Here is a 22,246-nt window from a genome sequence, read left to right as displayed (position 1 = left end):
TATGTTTTTGTACTTGCCTGTAACTGAAAACAGTTCCAACTACAGTTACTGAACATTAAGACAAAAATCCAATAGAGAAAGAAACATGTTTAAAATTTAAATTAAACCTAATTTATGTCTGAAATTCCAACATTTAAGCACTGGAGTCCTACACATTAAGACTGAAAATAGTGTAATTTTAATGGCATACAATTATCCTCTTACTGTACAACAAATTCTACTTATGAATATTTTAAAACAACATTAAAAAAAGGCCTGTACCAAGCTGAGACACAGTATGGACAAAGTCATAAACCCTTTGTTGCCCATTATTTTCCCTTACAAACTCCTGTTTCCAGCTGGTAAAGTATTTGCTAAAATTAAGTTTACCTTCTCATACAACTGCCTAGTAAATTTGGAGAAATTTCTGAAGAAATTACTGAAATATTTCTAAAACAATGTTAGAGCAGAATATTCTGTGTCATTTTTAAGAAAATATTAGCTTTACCTCATATATGCAAATTGGTATTGAAATGTGGCAGAAGGCCTGAGTATCAGTTTGTACCTTGTATTATTGCTCTTGTACAAATTCATTGAAATGGACAAAAACAAGAAAGAGGCTTTTGAAAACTTTCTTCGTGTATATTCATTCAACAAGGACAGAGATAAATTCTTTAAACACATCTGTCTACACAGAGGTAGTTAAATAAATTTGTGGCGCATGCTGTTTTAGTATTATAGCTGCAGTTAGAACAAAAATAAGGCATCTTTTTCCCAGAACTTTCAACTCATCCTGTGTTGAAACAAACTGGAGGGGTAGAAGATAAAGGAGAGAACACCACACAAGGACAGGACACTTGAACCAGACCTAGACAGATTTTGGAATCAGGACTCAAAAAAGGTAAATGTCAGAAGTAAACCATGACAAGGGGTAAATCAGAAATGAGAGCAGTGATAGGGCCTGTAATGACTGCAGAAGAACTGAAGTTGAAGCTGGAAACCAAATAAAAAAAAAAATGCTGTCAGCAAACAACACTCACTGGAAAAGTGCCTCCCATGACCTCTTTATTGACTATTCAATGTAATAAAAAATACCCAGCAGTTCTAATTTTGACTGAAATGGAGAAATCTATGCCAAAGAAAGAAAAGACAAAATTGAAGTTAACTTCAACCCTGAGAACATTATTGTATCCATATAATTTATATTAATCTATAAATATAATTGATTTAAACCTAGGAAGCTATAAGTACTAAACAGCACAGCAATATTGTCTACTCTATCAAACCTTCTGAAGTGGGGTAGTGTAACACACCAAGTGTTCCGTGGGCGATCATAATTAACCTACTTACATATATGCATAAGAAAATAACCTTTAACTACATCATCACATATTTTAATCAGGACTCTACCGTTCTCAGGTTAAAACAAAGATCTTAACAGTCAGTTAATCAGTGTTCTTTTTCCTCTCCTCATCATTTGATTAGCCTGTGCCTTATTTACTGCACATTACTAAAAACCTTTCCTGAATTATTAACTTCCTCCTGACTTCATCTGCCACGCTCAACACCACCACATGAGAAATTCATTAACACTTACAGTAAAACCTCAACAAGTAGTTGTAGGAAGGGTTTCATGTAAATGGAGAACTGTAGAGAGCTTTTTTAAATGCTGAAATATCTTAGTCTTGAATATTTAAGTTCCAAACAATCAATATTTCATTTTAAAGTACCTAATTTCACACCATATATTGGAATTCAAATGGTCTCGCTCATAGAACTATAAAAACAAGAAAATAAGTCATGCTCTCGGATGGCTTCTGAACATTTAGCAATGAAACTCATGAAACTATTCTTGGTGCTTTTCTAATTCTCTGCTGCTTTCACTGCTCACGTTGCTGGCATCCCAGGAAGGGAGACAGAGGGCTGCACAGACAACAGCCTCTTGACTGAAACGATTCTCACCAATTTCCAAGGGGGTCAGTACACCAAGGGGTTTTGTTAACAAAGAGTGTACCTTATGCAGGAAAGAAACTCAACAAAAAGAGCAAACCTTAACAAAAAAAAATTAGGAAAGTTGCAGGACTGAGGAACCTTCCATTGAGAGCTGGAATTCAATCTACAGAAGCCATATGTCATGCCACAGTACTGGGTAATGTTGTTCCTCAAAACCTTTAAATAAATAATACCCATCTAAATTTAAATGGCTTAGGCTAATGATCTATAAAACTATTTTTTCAAGTATTTATGACCTTTTGTGGGCTCAAGTATGCTTCACAAGTGTTGGCCATAAAGGTTAATCTAAATATTCTTTTAAAAGGTTGTTAAAATAAAAGGCAAAGGAAGAATAAATAAGGTAATTTATGTTTAACAGCATTGATATTCTTCATCAGAATGATAAGATGAACTCACATACTTAGGAAAAATGACGAAAAATGCCTAGATTTTCAGCAATTGAACAAATTTGTATTATTGTTTTCAAATATTTCACTGACTGGAAAATTCACCTGAACAGGTTGAATCCCTCTAGAAATATTCAACTGCTACATACAGCTCTGAACATGAAACTGTTGCCCTTCTCACTGATATAAAAAAATATTATTATTAGTTATAAAGTTCATTAAAATTGTATTAAATTACTGGACAAGAGTGAAACTGGATGGAAATCAAACAAATAGGTAAAGTGGAAGAAAACAGGTAAGTCAAGTGAAAGAAAAGGGACTTATCCATTCAATTTAACTTCCCTGCTCAAATGGGGAAGAGGAGTGTGCTTAGGATAACTGCCTTTATCACTAAACTAAAACATCTCACAAAAAGATGTTGTCTTCTCTCCTAAAATTACTAACATGTAACTGACAGGGCTTGGAATGATACCTTAAGTATTCTGCTTCTGGAGTATTTGACCTGCTCCACCTCAGCTCAAATGTCTGAATTTGGCCACAATTTCTTGAAAAATAGATGAAAAAAATCATACTGAAGCCTTACACTATGTCAAAAAGATGTCATTTCCAGTATGGTCTGAAAGATGTAGCCATGACAAAATTTTACAGTACAAAAGAAGTACTGAGAGCAAAGAAACCTTCTTAATCACTAGTCTGCAATACATTCTCCTTTACCTTCTTTACCCTCCATGCTTTCAGTCTTGTGGTTGATGTTCTTCTACACAGAGATGAAGAAAGAAGGCAAAATAAAAATATGTAAATCTCCTTGAATCTTGTGTCTAAAAAATCCACAGATTTATAGACAGAGAACATCTACAACATCCACTATTATAAAAAAAAAGATTTTTCTAAAAGATATATTAAACTTAAGAAGAAAATAAAATAAAAAAAAGCCAGAATCAGGACATCAAGTTCATTCATGCCCCTCACTTCTTTAATTAGTACAATCCTACAGAGCTAGATAAGCACATTACCTATACTGCTACCATAAAAGACTAAAACAAGAGTTACACAGTTGTACCAAATCTATAAAGCAGCAGCAGTGTATTTCTCAGGCAGTTTGTGACTAGGAGAAAGGAAAAGGGGGCAGGGGAGAAGGGCAATATGGGGAGGGAGAGACAGGCAGCCACAGCTTCAGCTTTACAGTGGTGCAAGAGGAGGGGACAGGCTGGACCTAGCACAGATAGGCCGCAGACTCCTCAGCAGCACTTGAGGGAAGAAAGTTCCTCATATTTTAATTAAAAAAAAAAAAAAGGTCTCCCAGCTGTGAATATCACTAAGCATAAAGAAAGATTTTCCTCTGCATTCAAGGAGTTTGAGACCTCTACAGAAGGGACCCAGATACTCTTCTTGCCCTACAGGTCACCCCTGCAAGAAAAAGGACAAGAAAGCAGCTCAGCAACAGATGTTGTTGCCTCTGTCAGGCAGCAAATCTCTGCTGTAACATTGCTGCAGCTCTGGGACTGCACAAATATTCTCTCCTCTGGTGCACGTCAGAATTAGATCTGTGTCTATTTTACTGCTACAGGGATGTCAGAACAGCAATAGAAATAGACTTCTTTTTCTGCCAACAGTGCAGCTGCAGTTGAAGTTGCTTTAGGGTTTTGCTTTTGAGGGACAATGACTTAAAGATCTTATCCTACTCTCTTTTTTATATAATAATGACTAAAAGATAAAGAATCCTGAGATCATGCCTTTTGCTATCGCACCAGTATCAACATACAAATGCTGCAAAGGAATGTATGAAACATAAGGTTTACCTGATGGCTATCAGTCATTTGAGTGTCACAGTATGCTAAAAGATCTGGTCCAGTGACAATTACCTGCTGCTATTATTTCATGTGGGTATCACTGATACAGCCAGGAGCAACCAGAAGAATACCAAGGATTACAGAGCAGTGATAAAGCACTCTGGAACACAGGCAGTTTTCACATCAGTCTTCCCAGTTAAAGGGAAGGGTTGAAAAGGGCCAATTGAATCTGGAGAATCAATATATGGTTACGGGACTGTGCCACACACAGAGGTTTGGCGACTTAGACCATGGGGCTCACTTTGAAAAACCTGGTCTGCTGGGGCACTGCTGGGGTTTATCTGTCAGAGAAGGGGAAGAGTATCTTTGGACACAGGTTTGCCAAGCTGGAGAAGAGGCCTTTGAACTACAATTGCCAGAGAGAAATGGTAGGATGGCTTCTGTGGCTGAAGTGTTAGAATAGAAAGATACATGGTCTTTAGGAATGATAGGCAAGGCAGAAAGAAAGGGGTATCACCCTCTGTATCAGTAACCAGCATGGAGCTCTACCTGGGGATGGATGAGGAGCTTAAGGATCAGGATTAAAAGGAGGGCAGGAACAGGTGTCATTACAGTGGGTTTCTGCTTCACTCAGACTTCTTCACTGTAAGATTGAGCAGATAAGGCACTGTTGATGGACAGACAGGAGTGTCCTCACATTCACAAATCCAGGTCCTCATGGAGGACTTCAATCATCCCAGTACCTGTTGGAGGGAAAACACAGCAGGCTATAAGCAGTACAGGAAGTTCCTGGAATGCACTGATCATAACTTCATTCTGCAAGTGCTAGAGGAGCCAAGAAAGAGGGGCTGGTGGACCTTGTTCTCACCAGCAAGGAGAGGCTGGTGGGGAATATGAAGCTCAAGCCTTGGCTCCATGGAGGAGTTTGAGATTCTTAGGGCAGCAAGGAGGGTGGGACAGAAAGGACAGTCCTCAATACTCTAAGGACTTCAGGAAAGCAGACTTAGGTCTCTTCAGGGATCTTCAGTCTCTTCCTTAGAGTAGGATATAGCCTTGAAGAAAAGAGGGGCTCAAGAAATCTCATCAATATTCAAGGACGACATCTTCCAAGTTCAAAAGAGATGGAGCCCAACAGAGAGGAAGTTGGAGAGATTTGCCAGGAGACTTGCATAGATGAAAAGCAGCTTCTGGACAAACTCAAACTCACTCAAAAAGAAGCCTACAGAGGACAGAAGCAAGGATAAGTAGCTTGGCAGAAATACTGTATGAACAGCCATGGATCAGGCAAGGAAAGCTAGTGCCCTAATAGAATAATCTGTCCAGTGATGCCAAGCACAACAAGAAGAGTTTCTTTGGATATGTCTAGAAAAAAGAAATACTAGAGAAAATGTAGTATTTTCCCTCTTCAGAAGGAGAAGATCAATCTAGCTACCTGGGATATGGAGAAAGCTGAGGCACTCAACCACTTTTTTTTTTTTCTTCACCAGCAAAAGCTCCAGCCACACTACCCAAATCACAGAAGACAAAGGCAGGGACTAGGAGAATGAAAAACCATCTACTGTAAGAAATCAGTGAAGAGAGAGAGATCCTAAAAAACTTGAAGAGACCATCTTTAGGTCCTATCCTGAAGAACCTGAAGGTGCACGAGTCCGTTGAATCTGATGAGAAACATGCAGGTCCAGAGGGAACCAGCAGGTGAAGTGGCTAAGTCACTATCCTCAAAAGAAAAATAAATTGTGAAGCTATTAAGGAGGAAAAGAAACAACATATCAAAATACCTAGTATAAGAGATCAAATGGTATTAAGAACAGCACACTGAAACAAACTTGACACCAACTTGACAAAAAAATAAAATACTGAGTTATTTTTACAGAGAATACTGGCAAACAAGCAAATCCTTAGCCTGATTTGAAAACTTTGCTTAGGACTGGTATTGTACACAAATACAGTCTTACACAACAATCGTAAGCCTTTTTATAAATATATTGTTCTTATAGTAGCGAGAAGTACCTGAAGATTGAATTTTTCCTATAAGTTATCCTATCTAAACGTTAAAACCTTACTCCGTATTGGCCACAAGGATAAAGCTGTTAAGACTTGAAAGAATTATCCTGTTTTATTCCTTGATACCAGACAATAATGACATTTTGCATTTATTAAAGAAATAGCTCATTTTGCATTCCTAATCTTTACAATCATTAACAAGAAATCATTTATTGTGAATTTATTTCTCTGCAGCCTCCCCATACTGAACAGCAATACTTTCCAAAAGCTTCTTTCAATAAACAGTTAAAATGAAGGCTAATAACTGCTTATAAGAGTAGCTTAATTTATGTTCAAATGATTGAAAGTTCACTTTTTGTCCAACACTCTCATTCAGATTAAGGAATTGCATAAAAGAAATTCTAAAAAAATCCCTATTTCTTATGATCAAAAGAGGTCATCTCTGGAGAAATTAGCATGCCAAGTATGCTAATAAAACAGTACATCTGATAAGTAGCCTCTAGAAACTATTGTGGCAAGCCAGCCAAAAAATCGTAACCAAATCATCTTTGAGAAAAAGCTCCCTGTGATGAAAGCTACAGAAATCCTTCCTTTCCCTCTATTCCATACCACACTACACTATTGCTAAGATTACCAAACAGAAAAATAATTAAATAAACAAATACAAATCAGGCATGGCACTCGGGCAGAATGCAATCTTAGAAGAAGCAGTCAAGTCCTCCTCTTCCACTTCCTATTCAGAGTGCCTTCACCATGGCATATTTCAAGTGATTTTGTAGGCTGTGTGTGATGAGGTGGTTTTATTTGTACTGGCTAAGTACTGACCACAGCCCTGAGCACTACTGAAAAATTTTGCAAATAAATATTTTGCAAATAAAACTGGACCTCTCAACCTCCCAAGGGCAGTGATTTCACTTTCCCCAAAATTGTGAAATATATGGAGTTTAGCAAGTGACTCAAGATTCTTAGCAAGATTAAATTACACATACAAGGCAATGCAGATTTTTTTCTTCCTTCATATTAGGAATTATTTATTTTGTGGGTATGAAGATAAGTTTACTTTCCAAAAAAAAGAAAGTATTGAGGTAGTTTTAATATCTACATTTCTCCTTTCAATTTCACTTACTTCTTGACACAATGTGTAAGTACACAGAACATGAAAGTGGAAGTGATGGAGGACAGTTCTTGATATCAAAGTTACCAATCTCCATATCCATTCATAACAACAGAGATACATAATTCAAAAAGGTATTCAATTATTATTCTTCGCTACACCTGCACTGTAACATGAAAAACATTTATTGTGTTCTACACAAAATATTTGAAACATTCTATCCTCTCCCTTATGGAATGCTTTGGAGCTTTTTACAATTACCCTTGACAGCCAAGTCCACAGATGTATTTTTCTTGGAAATACACTGAGTTGTTTGTTCCAAGATCAGTAACACAAGCCCTACATTAAAAAAAAAAAAGAAAAAAAAACAAGAAAAAAAAATAGTTGGATGAACTTATTTTACAAAGCAAGCAAAAGCTCAAACTTTAGCCTTAAAGTTGCAAGATATGTTTGCTGTAGGCAATTTTCACTGTCTGAAGAGAGTCAGTGTGTGCGTGCATGCACAAAGCATAAAAACAATTCTGTGCCATAAACATGTTGAGCTACATGGGTACTCTGTGAAGTAATTAACATCAGGACAAGCTTAAAATCAAAATTATTTAAAACTTAGCATGGTAGCTCTGATGGAAAGAGATCAAGGTTTTTTTTCAGCATTTTTCAACATTAGACTTCATTTTTAGATAATTCCTGATGGGAAGTCCTCTTCCTGGAGATTCATATAAAAACTGAGAAGAACAAGGCTTAAAATTAAAAGTCCTATATTTTAATTATTTTTTTGGTTCTTTAATCAGAAGCCACATAGTCTAAAAGAAATCTAATCTTGCAATTTGGAATATGGCATTTCTTTAATGTTTGTGTCCTCCTATATCTCTCCTTCCTATGAAATGAAACCGAAAGGTACCAAATGTAATAAATGCTTTCGTGATATATGATCATAAAAAAACAGCTGTCAAAAATGACAGTATTAGAAATTCAGCAAGACAGAAAGCAGGGTAAGACACATGCACAAATGCTAAGAATACCTGTGGTTTTAATGATCCATTCTACTTATTGCAAAGATTTTAAAATGTACATGGCTTCCCCAAGAGAAGCTATCCCACATCTGCTTGTGGTGCCTACTCACTCCTTTCCTGTGTGCAGCCAACAGGAATGTAGCTACCAGCATGGTAAGTCTTAATTCTATTTCTTCTACTATCTCTTATTTACTAAATATTATTAAACAGTTAAAAGTGAATTATCACAATAAACTTTCAGAACTAACACACAGAGTGCATACAGAGCTCAGTATTTTTATGCAAGAACTTGTTTGAGCAGGTAGATTACAACCCCTCAACTAAATCACAATCAGATTTCCTCACTGCTGAGTAAGCAGACTATTTTCATGTGGACTTTCAGTTTAACAATGACTGGGGATTCAAACTTGACTCAGTACACCAGTATATTTTTTGCAAAATGCTACAACAAAAATCTGATTAATTTCAGAATACTTGGAGACCACTGGAAAATGCTTTTATTAGTATCATACTAAAAGTATTTTTAAAGGCTATTAAATGAATGCATGTCTTTCAATGGACAGAAATCTGGAGGAATCTATGGGAGGAAATCTATATAGATTTTCCATTTTAAGTTCAATAACTTTCCACCTTAAAAAAAAAAAAAAAAAAAAAAAAAAAGGAATAAATGTGAAAGAGAAGGCTAAATGGGAAGAACTCCAAACGACATATTTCTCCAAGCAACAAACCAAACAAGAGGAAGTGGTTCTGTAACCCCATCCATGAAAAGGGATCAAGTCATGCTTTTTGTTTGCACTGTAGTGAATAAGTTTGAAGGCTTAGACTTTGATTAGTTTAAGAACTACACACACTTGCATGGAAGTTACTCATTTTAAGTCTCCAACAAAAGGATGATACTTCAAATTCTGTTAAGCAACACTGACCATGCTGCTGCAGTAGAGAATTAATCTTCTGATTAACCAAAAATATTTTACAATATTTTAAGATGGAACTAAATATGGCCAAGAGCATAAGAAGTTGATTAAGACAGATCATTATGAGTTCCATTGTTAAAGGCTCTCCAGGCAATCTGTTCCAGTCTGAGGTGCCTACACAGTGAAGAAGTTATTCGTCATAGGTGGAAGTTCCTGTGCATCAGGGGTTTTTAAAAATGTTTTCTCCTTCTATTACACAGTCTGCAATTAAAACTCTTACTGAAACAATGTTTAGTTAACTGAGGAAGTAAGGCTTAAGCAAACAGTTTGTTTCCACCAATCATTCCTCCAAACAGCAAGCTTTAGGGAGCTGGAAATTTCAGAGTTACAAAGTTTCAAGAAATTGGAGAGCCAAGCAGAACAACTTCAAAAGAACAAGTCAGTTTTCCCACTAGAAACACTGTGCTACAAGTTCAACAATTCCCAGCTCCTTACAGCCTGTTGGCTGACCTGTGCTCACGTGGCTTCTTTGTGCTCTCACTGCCTTTGAAGGGCATTTGCCACTCAAGTTACTTTCTCCACAGAACATTGTGGGGAACAGAACAAATTATTTCCCCCACACAACAAGAGTGAGCTCATGTGCATGTTGAGATTCAGTGCAGGTTGGGATACAGGACACATCCCTAAGAAACCAGACATTATTTGTTCTCTTGCATATGTTTTTCTATTTTATCCTAATAGGATTGCTTTACTTCAAATCAAAGGCAAAGCATTTTCCCAATGATGCCAGAATTTCAGAAGTAGGGTTTCTTTTCCCTTTAGCCTCGACTTCACAAGCCATGCAGTATTGCATGCTAGAGGAAGGGAGAGAAAAAACTACAAACATTCCCTGTACTTGTTCCCCAACATGAGCAGGTTAAGGGCCACCCCATCCAGGCCACAAACATTTTTAACAAAATGAGTGCATTATCATGGCATTGCAAGGTAAACACACAAGCATCATAATGGATTAAAGAGATGCTTCATTAATAATGGTCCAACTGTGTCCATCAATACATCCACAGAAGTGGAACTATAAAGTTAGAAAACAGCTGGTATAGAATATATCGGTAACTAACAACTTGCAATCTTTTGCAGACAGAAAGGCAGATGAAAAAATAAAAGAATACTGAATAATCATGACAAAACAGTTAGTCTTTATTATCTGTATTTTCATTCTAAGTAACTAAAAAACCCTCTATGAAAAACAGAGCTCCAAAGACTGATTTTTATTCAAAATTTATCCTCAACTTCAAAGTGCTTTTCAGATATTTTTGCAGATTTGGTTAGAGAGAAAGAAAACACATTTTCAGATTCTGCACAGCTTTTAATATTTGGTAAAATTCCAGTGTATGCAGAATTTATGAGAGGGAAGCAGCCTGTGCCTAAGTTTTACTAGCTGAAATGGGAAAGATAGCGTAATTAAATTCAAAGACACAAATATACAAACAGTATGGGATGTGAAATTTAGAGTGGCACCTCTTCCTTATTAGCAGCTCCTACATACACATTTGTATTGCAGTTAATATCAAGGGGCCTACTTTGTGTGAAGAACTTTGTCTTCCCTGTATCTGCCATGGAATAGGAGTTACTATGCAAAATTCATATATACTATCTAATTAATATATACTGACAACACTAATACACAGATTAAGATATCCGGTCATAAGTTGCTTGCCTGTCCAGAACTTCACAGCATTAACTTCTTTTCAGCCCTAGCTGAAAGAGTCAGTGGACAGGCAAAGGGGCAGTTTTAAGCCTCACCAAATAAATGCTGAAGTGAAGAAGCTGCAGTTCCACATTAGCTGAAGCCATTTCCCTGCTGCCAGGATCCCAACCCTCTCGCCCCGCCCCAACCACAAAGTCAGGACTTCTCCCTTTGCTGCAGCTGCAGGCCACATGTGCCTGTGCAGCTGAGCTGGGCTATTGCAATGTTCAGCTTGCCACAGAATCACTCCTGCGCTCTTCTCCGCTCCCATAAACAAACAAACGGTGCCCAGAAGCTACACACCAGGGTAGGACCAAGCCAAAAGGGGTGAGGCTGTGCAGGTGAGAATGGCAGAAAAGGGGAGAACAGGGCAGGACCAGGACAGCCAGTAGCAAGCTCCGTTTAGGCCACTGGGAGCACACAACGCAATTACATCAAATCCCCCTAAGCCTCACAGGACTTCTTATATTTAAACAGATCTATAGGAACTGTAAGGACTATTAATACAGAATCACAGAATGGCTTGGGTTGCAAGAGACATCAAAGATCATCAAGTTCCAATCTCCCTGCCATGGGCAGGGACACATTCCACTGACCAGGTTGTTCACAGCCCCACATCACCTTGAACACCTGCAAGGATGGGACATCAACCACTTCCCTGGGCAACCTGTTCCAGTGCTTCACCATAATTTCGATTCAAATATAAAGTAGGTTTTCATATTTCTCCATTACAGATTAAAACTATATACTTTGTAAAATGTTTCAGTGTGTAATTTTATTCTTTTTTCACTTGCTCAGCCATGTCTTATAACACACCTAATGATCAAATCTTGTCTCCCATCTCATGATGCACTAATGCAGTTGGTCTTCTAAATCTGTTTTAGATCAGTCACCCCTAATGTGAATAAGTACCATGAACAGAAAGGAAGAATTCCTATGGAAATAACTATATAAAGAAAACAATACATGGACATTATTGAATAAATTTTTTTGAAGATCAATAGCATTGTCCCTCAAAAACCACAATAGATAAAAATAGCAAGGCTTAATGCTTCTCTTGGTTTTGGAATGAAACTGCACAAAGGGAAAGTCTCACAAAATCCAAGAACTCAAGGATCTTGACCTCTTTAAACTAGGGTTGTCCCAATGTGCTGTTTGAATTAATTTCATTACCCATGCAAAAAATAGTAGTATGTTTGATAATATTCATACTTCTTAATGAAATTAAAGGGTTCCATTTGCCTCAACTGGACAACGAATAACTCATGACTTCCTAGTTCATTCTTACATCTTGATGGTTCAGCCTTTATTTTTACTGCCACATTTCAAAAGACTTTACTATAGGCTATAGTCTGTCCAGAAAACATCAAAAGGAATTAATCTTGTTAGACTTTTAAGTAAATACCCAGCCATATTAGCCAAATCAACTGAAAATGGTTATTGTGGGGGATACATGAATGAAGTAAGTAAAATTAAGACCAAAAGCAACATCAGAAACTCTGTCAAAAAATTTCTCACTTCTTAAAAAACTAGAACTCAAGCCCTGATGAATTAAAAAAACCCCAAACCTTTTAAAACACTTCAACTACATGCAGGTATTGAATGGTGATTGAAAGGTTGCCTTAGTTCCTTGTTCTGCTACAAACAGTGACCTCCTCAAAGCGTGTAACCAGGCAGCACTTTGAAACAAGCCCTGTCCAATGACAATCCTCCAAAGTTCAATACAAACCAGACTCTGGAGTGTAAGTCTGCTCTAAGGGGGAAGGTGACTGTTGCTATTTGCAGCTTCAACAAGGCAACACCTAACACATTTAACTTTGACAGCTGAAGTTGCCAATAAAGTGTACTAAAGAAAATGCAATCAGGCCACAAAAATGGAGAAAAGCAAAATGTGTTTGTTTAAGGAATGGCAGAAAAATTACACATCCAGTGTGCAGGACAATTATGTGTTATTTAGAAGCTTCAAATACTAGAGAAAGTAGTATTTATTTCCAGGAAATGGGGAAAAAAAAATTGGTTAAGAAAAGATTGGAAGAAAATATATAAGAAAATATTGGAAACAATAAACTTCCTACAGTAAGCTAAACAATATAATGCAATTGCATATATTATTGCATATTATTATAGATAAGATTTATATTGGGCTTTGTATTGCTGTGTAATAACAGATTCTGCCATACAGAGATGTAATCTGCAGTACCTGAAAATCCATTGACTGCACTAAGACCTGGGGCAAACAGAAACTTACCCGTGCTCAAGGAAGCCAAAAATAAAATTTGGAATAAGAAAAAGAGCCAACAAAACAAACAGGGTATAAAGATTCAGCACAAAGTGGCAAACTATGATTACAGATACAATGATACATTTTCTGCAATGGCTACCTTATTTCAAATATTATTACTATCAAACTTAAAATAGAATTTTAAAAAGTTTGTGACACATCTGGGCCTTCAAGTGATTGACTCAATTTATGTCCAATCTTAAGTTCAACGTGACTTTTTTTGTGTGAATGTATTTTTCCATTGCTTATTCTTGGTGTTCCTTTTTTCTAGTTTTGTTTTGGTTTTGGGTAGTGTTCTTCTTTCAAATACTTATTATTTTTCATAATACTCTTACTGACTATATCCAAGCATTCCTTTTCACTAATTCCAGTTCTGTGCCAGCAACATTTCTTACTGTTCTCCAGCTAGGACAAAAACTGAAGCGAACAAAGCCACACAGTACTATCTACAGAATAATAATAATAAAAAAAAATCAAAAAACCAGTACTATCTACAGAAGAAGAAGAGAAAAAAAGTATGTTTATCAAAAGCCTCATTGCAGCTCCCCATAAAACAACAGGAGACAATTCTCTCTATCAGGAATCTGTTTTAAGATTAAAAACCCTCATATGCTTCCAATCTTCATTTCAGACCTTGACGAGTTTATGCCTCTTTCCGATATGCTACATAATATGTATCTATAGGACTGATAGCAGGCATGCAATTGCACCTCTCAGAAGAGCACTCAGCCACATATAGTTAGGCATGGGATTCCTTGCAATATATTAGGACTGGAGCCTGTCTAAAAGAGATCACAAGGTGAATTTAAAAGCTGATTAAGATTTGATTCATTAAAAATATGCTATGGAATTTGTGATCAAAATGCTAAGAGTTGAAACTAAAAGAGTTGAAACTTATCTAAAGAAACAGGCAGGAATTATGGCATACTTAGAGCTAATTAATTTCACTAAGGCTGTTCAAGATTCAAGTCTACAATGACTTCAAAATAAAGGCTCTACCCAATTATCACCAATCTGGTCCAATAAAATAAACAGCATGATGCTTAAGTGACTATGAGAGCATGATGACTGAGTAACACTTAGAAGAAAAATAGTTTCTGAAAAAGACCTTTTATTATGTTTATCAACAAGAACTGTAAAACAAACACAAAATGATCACCAAGGCCAATATTATCTGTAACACGAATAGAATATATACAGGTTCCATAACTCTTATGTGAACAAGTTGCTATCATTCTTCAAACTCCTTGCTAATGCAAGAGCTAAACAACAAGTTCTGGGTTCTCAGTGGCTCTTCACAGACTTCCTGATTAATTTCACCTTAAAATTAAAAAAAAATATTTGTAACAGCCAGTGTCACAGTCAACTTGAAGATAAAATTCAAGCTTGTGTTTTTGACTAGTGAATCACCTCAAAAAGTCATTCCTACAAGAAGGGTTTCACCCTCATTTTACCTGACTATCCCCTCTGGAAATCAAGTACAATAAAAAGAAAACATGACCACTTAAAGAAAGAGGAGATGAATCACCAGAAGAGTAATCATCATTAATCTCACAAAACTGGGGCAACTTTTTTGCTATAAAAAAAAAAAAAGTAGAAAACCAAGATTTTAGTTATTTAATTAAGCTGATATATTGCTGAACATGAATAAAAAATTACATCATTTTTACTGAATTGCCTTTTCAAGACTCAGTTGAGGAATTGAAGACCAAGTGGAAGGAACAATCCTGAACAGAAACTACACCTGACTCAAAAGTTTGGAGCAGAAAATAGATGGGAGGCTAGCAGTGCCTCAGCCAAAAGCAAGAAATATTGCTTGCAGCCTTTTCAATTCTCCCTTGGCACCAGGTTATACCTATTCTTGGATAAAAGAAAATGGGTATAAGTCAGAACAAAGGCAGTCACTTTTAGCAAGATTCCAAAGGGGAAAAAAAAGAAATAAAACTACAATAAAACTAAAATATTGCCCTTTAAGTGTTTTTGGTTTAGTAAATTAAATTATGAAGTTAAGTAGAATAATTCCTGACATCAAGATTCCTGTGATAATCCAATTCCATAGGACTAAATAATTACCTAGGTCACTGGGTAGAGAGGAGAGAAGGTAGGATTAATGCAAGCCAGAAGTATGTTCATGAGAAAACTGAAAAGGTATCACGATACTCTAGCTTCCTGCATTTTTCTTCCTAATTCTGAAGTGCAATCCACTTAGAGAAGACAAGTAAGACAAAATTGCAAAGGCTTTGGTTTTGAACACAGAATAGAATGCATATTTAGATGGGCAAATATTCGCAAAAGAATAGAAAGATCATCAACAAAATTATTTGGGCTTGTAATTTTGAGGGAAAAGTTGCAAGTACATCTGATTAAATGCACTGAGTGTATTACTACTTTCAGACCATAATGACTTGCTAATGGATTGATTACAAGCTTTTCCTACACCACAGCTGAAGACTAACTAAATACCCCATGCACAAAGAAACATCTTGGAAATGCCAGGGAGTGGCACCACTTCTGTTATTATGTCTCTGAAAAGCTCAATAATTGCAGCTCTTCCTGGAAAGAAACAAAATGAGCAGAACCAGAATTTTATTTGGAATGAAGTACAAAATGAGATCTGGAAAATGCACCACACAGACTTCAGAAGACTCAGCTATTTGTCAAGGACAATACCTTTTCAAGTTTCACTGACTAGATCACAATATAAAACATTTTAGTTCAAAAGAATGTAAACAGAAGACCCTATTACAAGAACACCAAATCTTGCAATAAAAGCAGCAAAACCAACCAAAGGAGCATGACAGTAAGAGGGCTGCAGTTGTTGGATCTGAATCAGCCCAACAGACCCACCAGTGGATGATGCCAAAGCTCTAAAAAGCACCTAGCTGAGGAAAAGCCTATTTTTTCAGTCACAGTTTCTCAGAGGAGAAAAAGAAAAGAAACAAAGCTGGGCTTTGCTGGGCTCACATGTGAAAAATGTATCACATTCTATTCAAGGAATAAAAAGTAAAATAATGTTTTAATCTTTGTTTTGAATTTAAAAACCCACCCTTTCTCTAAAACCCTACATACTGGCACCTTCCTACGATTCACAAAACCCACTTTTGTGAAAAAAGGTGTTTCTTTACTTCAAAACTAGTAGATATGAAAGATAAAACTATGAAAATACTTGAAAATTTATATGCTTAAATCCCATAAAGGAGAAGATACCAACATTAGCCTGGAACAAAAATCCTGTTTATCCTAGCACAAAGGCCACAATGCTTAACATAGTTTCTGAATATTTAGTCTGTGGTTGTGGACATTTTACGTATCAAGGACCTCAAATAAAGACTAACAGAAGAAACCCAGTATCTTAATTTTTTGTTTACTTTAATTAAGACATAACCCGCCTCCTGTCTGACCACAGTAGCCTGCAGTGGGGCAGGAGACAGCCATATAGGACAGTAAAGTAGATAAAAATGTATCTTTGTATCCAGTGCTACTGGAAAAATGACTATTCCCCTCTTCCTGGCTTGACACTGCTGACCCCATTCTGTGTACTTGCTCTGGCACTCATCTGGCCACACAATAAGATAATTCAATTTGCTAATCCAAGGGAGGAAGGGCAAAAAAAAAAAAAAAAAAAAAAAGCGAAACAAAAAAAGAAATAGTGTTCTTCTGGGTTAATGGAATGAATTAACTTCTCACAAACTTTGTAAACTACCAGAATCACTGCAACAAAGCAGTGCAGCCATTCTGTACCAAACCCAAAGAGAAGGGAGTAACTGGGAATCTCCATGCAGAGCCATTAGGATAGAAGAACAACTTAGTCGGCCTCCTCAATATCCACTCCACTCCCTTACTTCTCCTGCACAATCTAAATGCTGGCAGGACTCTTCAATTTCAGTGACGTAGCACCGAGCACATTCCCAAACACAGGTCTCCCCACCTGAAACCTAATTATGTCAGCAACCTACTAAAATATAATTGTGGCTTTTATTTGAAATCTCTAGGAACAGCTGTTTTTGACATATGATAAAAAATTATACATACTAATTTAAGATATAAGGTTTTTTTGAAGGTCAAACACAATTTTAACTAAAAAGATCACTCTACCCACAAATGCATCTGTAGAATAAAAACAACCTCCCAGCTATTTGGTGGTAGAGTCAAAGAAACTAAACTACAAGACAGAAGTAGGCATTTGCAATTTATTTTAGTATTTTTAAATATTTTATGAATGTATAAATGTACAACAGACATGCATGAAGTTGTTTAAACAACTTTCTTCCCACCCTTATTTGCATGCATTCTGTTACAGTTTAAGTCACCTAATCACATTCCACTTTTCTCCACACCTGCCACATTCAATACCTTAGCCAGACTGCGATCCAGAAAAACATTAGCACTGAAGGAAGCTGCTCTCAGTAGACCAGTGCCTCGAAAATGCATAGATGCACGCAAAGATCAATACTAGAACGGAAGGAAAGCATTACAAACCTAACAGACAATGAAAGGCCCCCACAGGCTCAATAAGTCCAGTGACGACATGCACTTTAGAGGACATACACACATCTAACCCCAGCTCCCAGCTAGCAGACTTGAAGCTCCATCCCTCAGTCACAAACAACTTCCTTTTCTCAAATTGCAGTCTCTTGGTCACAACACAATCAATTTTTACTACATTATGCATTTCTTCAAAGAGGGGGAAGTGCCATTGGGTCCTTTTACAATCTCACAAGTGCTAGAAACAGAGAGAATTTATTTGCAGAAAACCTCCTATCTGATGCCTTTAGAATTTTCTAAAGGAAAACCAGAATTTCACAGTTTTTCTTTTCTTTCTAGTTAAAATAAAAACAATTTGTTGTATCTCAGTTCCATTCTTCCTTCAAAGCTAAGAAAAGCAGTGCTAACATGGAAACTGCCCTGTTAAGAGAATCAAGAAGATACTATGGTATACCTTCTCCCTGCAATGCCAAGAACTGGAAATTGTACAGCAAAATCAATTTTTGCAACTACTCATGCCTTGGGTTTCATTCCAGGCATTTGAGGAACAACTACAACCGAACATAGACTTTTCCAGTTCATTTTCATAAGCTGGAGCTTTTCTGGCTTGTATGTTATCAACAGAATTTTTAAGAAATTTTGCTTGTCAAGTCCATTACAGCAGATGAAAGTCAATATAGAAATAACCTTTTTTTTTTTTCAAGAGTTAGACTAGATATGGGAAATAGCCATATGTCAAAACCACTCCCCAAACAATGCACTGTCATGCCAAAGTTTGGTAATGTTATGTGTAGTAAATATAATTCGCACCATTCCTTGTATGAAATATGTAATATTGGATACTTGTTAGATTATGCCTGTTTGTGTTAGTCCCCCGTCCCCCCCTTGCAGGCGAGACTGGGTGTATATTGGAAACTGATTTACAAGTAAAAGGATGTGGCTCGCCAGGAGATGGGCCATGTCTGGACTCCAGGTGCTGACCATCGGGACTCCAGGTGTTGATCATCGGGTACTGATCATCGCATAAACGACCCAAGATGGATATCATGGAAATCCTCAGACAGATACATGTGAATACAGCCTTCCCGTAAATCTTATCAGGGATTCACCTACTCTGGACACTGAATTATTCCTCCTCATCACCAAAAAAGTAAAATCTTATTAACCTATGGACTCTGAATAGAAGAAAAGACTGATTGCTGAAATCTTGGCCTCAGGCAGAATTTTCCCTATAAAAACCGCTTGTGCCAGGATGGAGGTGTGTGGGCATAGGGAAAAACCTCTGCTGAGGCTGACTCCTTGTTGCACACCCAGGGCCAACCCTGGGCTCAGCACTGTCTTTTTCTGTGGCTGGCTAGATAGAATTCGACCACTTATAAAATTATTTTTATTTTTAATCTGGCTGAATAAATTCTCATTTATAACAGTAACAACTTATAAATCAGATGGTTTGTCTTCAAAAGAATTAAAGAAAGCATTTTAATCTGATCCATTTCAAGTAACTTCAAGATTCTTGAGATTTTGACAAATTCTTTGTATCCGAGCTGCACTACTATCTCTATTCAGCCAGCCTTCCTAACCTCCACCAGACAAAGGAAAAAAAAGCCAACAAAAACAGAACACTTACATGAAGGTGAAAAAGTGTTTAAAAAAAATGATAATCTAAGAGTGAAGGGAGATTCTTTGCAGTGTTTCTGTTTAACTTTTTCCCCGTTAAATCAAATTTAAAGTTGAGGAGCTTCCATATCAGTAGAGTTCAGCAAGACAGACTTCTCAGCATCTGGACATAAAGTAATTCCCAGAGGAAATTAATCATAGGAAATCACAGCATATGCAGTCGTCTCCGTTCAGTTTACAAAAACTGTCCCATCCCACATATCATTTTGCAGACACAAGCCCAGGGCCAAGAACGCTGTCACAAAGCCTTGAATGGCATTCCAAAGGAGAAAAGATGATCATTGCAGCGCCAGAACAGGCTTTATTCTTTCAAAGTACTTAAATATTTTATGAGTACCTTTGCTTTCACAGGGAAGAAAATAATTTCCTCCAAGTGCAGATCAGTGGATGCTATCTAATCCCTTGTCACAATAATGCAATCCTTATGTACACACAACTCATCAGCATACCATCTACGTCTCTTTTTTTCCCACCAAGCCGCGAGCATTGGTGGGCTAATTGTCGGCTTATGCTGAAAAAGCGCTCAGAACGCGGCCGCCAGCGCCGGGAGCAGCGCCCGCCGTGCCCGCCCGGCTCCCGGCGCGGACGGCCCCGCTGCCCGCGGAGCGTCCCCGCCCCTCCCGCCCGCTTCCTCCGCTGCGACGCCGCTTTCTGCTCGAAAATCGCCATCGGGTTTTTGTTAGCGCAGTAACCCGTTCGTCTCCACGGCGGGCACACAAAGTGGGCCCGGGCTGCTCCTCGCCACTGGGACAAAAACCTCGATTTCATGTTTTTCCCGGGAAGCGCCTCGAAAAAGGACAAGCTCACGCCTTCGGGAGGATATTTTCGGAAGCAGGGGACCCGACTCATAGGGTGGAAATACGCAATATGAGAAAAGGTGAAACCCACAGTTTTTCTCCATCATCCTTTCACAGAAGACATTATTTTAAGGAGACGAAGGGAAACGCCGCATCCCAGACGAAGGACGTCACTGATTTTTAAATCCGGAGAAACACGCTGCCTCCAGCCCCGGGGCAGGGAGCGAAAGAAGGTCACCCCCCCCAAAAAATTAAACCTCTGGAAACGTCTCCGCTGGAATCGCGGAAATCCACCCGCGGGAGGGGGGGCTGCGCAGCCCCGGGGCTGGGTGGGTGGGTGTGCCGAGGCGCCCCGCGGGCGGAAAGGGGCAGGGAGACGCGGGCAGCGGGATCCAGCAGCACCAAATGCCAGGCGTGGGATGCCGTCCGCGTCCCGCCCGAGGCGATGACCCCCCGCCACCGGCGATCCCCCCGCGCTGACGAGGGGAAAGGGAGGCGGGGGCGCGGAGTAACCTGCGGGCCGGGCGGGGACAGGGGAGGGGGAGCGAGCTGCGCACAGACCGTGTTACCTCCCCCTCCGCCGGCCGCAGCCCGCCCGGGTCCCGGCGGGCGGTACCTCCTGACACAATAGGCACCGGACGGACCGCGGCGCGACCGCAGCCCCTCTCCCCGCCGCGGCTCCCGCCCGACCCGCAGGGCGGCGGCGGCAGCATCATCCTCACTCACCCCTCCGAGGAGGCTCGCGCGCCGGGGAGGGGCCGTCGCTAGCGGGTGCTCAGCGAGCCGGCATCCCGCGGGATGCGAAGCGAGGGCGGAGCGCTCGGTGTCCCTCTGGCAACGGCCCCGGCGTTATTCCCTGCACATAGCGGCGGCTAACGGCACAGCGGCGCGGCACCGCGCCGCACTGCGCACGCGCCGGGGCCGAGCGGCCGGCGGGGCCGCGCTGCGCCTGCGCGGCCCGCAGACAATAGCGTTCCCCGAGCTGCGGGCGCTCCCCGCGCGGGCGATGGCGGGAGGTAAACGGCGCTTCCCGCCCCGATCCGCCCCTGCCGTGCCGGGACCGGTGCTGAGCTCGCTGCAGGCCTGAGGGCGTAGGCGGGCGGGCTGTGCTGTGCGCAGGCGCGACTGCGACCGCGATCCACAACAAAGGGGATACGGCTCGCGGCGACCACCCTTTCCCGGTTGCCGGCGGTGGGCGGTGGGCGGGAACTCTGCCGCCGGCGGCGCGGTGCATGCCGGGACTTGTAGTCCTGGCGGAGGCATTCCCGCCATCGGGAAGCGCGACGGATTCCTGGCGTTGCTAGTTTCAGCTGCGGCGGCCGACGGCAACGGTTGGCCACCAGGAGCCGGAGGGACCCCCGCAGATGTCTCCTCCGAGAGCTCAACGTGGGAAGGTAGAACGGGTGGAACTACTGTCCCGCAGCCTCCCCGCGGGGAGCCCCCGGTGCTGGGAGACGGCGCCGGCTGCTGCCCGGCAGCCAGCGGCGTCCCGATGCGGGCGCCCCGCGGGGAGCGCGCCCTGGAGGAGTCCCTGGAGCGATACCAGAGGCGCCTCCGAGGTGAGCGGCACGGGCGCGGGGCGAGGCCGGGCTGCCCCAGCCGCCGCCCGGGACCGAGGAGCGCCCGGGCCGGGCTGGGACGAGCGCGCAGCGGGGAAGTTGGGCTGGTTGTCCCCACCCCCGATCACAGGCGCTGTGACACGCGCTCGTGTCACCGTAACGCTCCTCGGGCAGGACTGCTGCTGCTTCGGGTGCGGTTTTGGTTCGTGTGAGCGTTTTGGCCATCCTTGAAGCATCGGATTCTAGTCGTGGTAAAGATGAGTGTACAAATGGACTCTAATGAGAGTGGTTGTTTCCCATATCATTGAGTGTTTTCATACCTGACACTTTGTCCAAGAAGCGTGGTGTATAGCCTGACAGAGAGCACCTGAATCTGTCAGCCGTGACACCTGGGCTTACCAGCCTTCACACTGTCACTGACTGGGCAAAGGCAAATATCCACTGGCTTTCTTCAGAATTTGGACAGTTTGTGGGTATGTGAACCTAC

The 22,246-nt window shown here is 40.2% G+C and overlaps 2 protein-coding genes across 22 annotated transcripts in view; one reads left to right on the top strand and one right to left on the bottom strand.

Annotated features, from left to right (window-relative positions):
• Positions 1-21,340, bottom strand: part of CEP170 (centrosomal protein 170) — a 92,885-nt gene extending 71,545 nt beyond the window's left edge. For all 8 annotated transcript variants that reach the window (XM_085575525.1, XM_085575531.1, XM_085575526.1 and 5 more), the window contains exon 1: positions 20,927-21,340. The gene's annotated coding sequence lies outside the window, so the exon portion shown is untranslated. The remainder of the gene's footprint in view (positions 1-20,926) is intronic.
• Positions 21,115-22,246, top strand: part of SDCCAG8 (SHH signaling and ciliogenesis regulator SDCCAG8) — a 104,322-nt gene continuing 103,190 nt past the window's right edge. For 9 of the 14 annotated variants that reach the window (XM_085575541.1, XM_085575539.1, XM_085575542.1 and 6 more), the window contains exon 1: positions 21,447-21,759. In XM_085575541.1, coding sequence (XP_085431667.1) covers positions 21,693-21,759 — 67 coding nt within the window. In that variant the 5' untranslated portion in view covers positions 21,447-21,692. Of the gene's footprint in view, positions 21,217-21,446; positions 21,760-22,246 lie in introns of those variants that run through there. The other 5 variants (XM_085575544.1, XM_085575543.1, XM_085575536.1 and 2 more) reach the window with 2 other exon arrangements.

Source organism: Lonchura striata, chromosome 3, assembly GCF_050655825.1.
Source record: "Lonchura striata isolate lonStrDom1 chromosome 3, ASM5065582v1, whole genome shotgun sequence".
NCBI classification, from domain to species: domain Eukaryota; kingdom Metazoa; phylum Chordata; class Aves; order Passeriformes; family Estrildidae; genus Lonchura; species Lonchura striata.
This window is presented reverse-complemented; position numbering and strand designations above follow the sequence as displayed.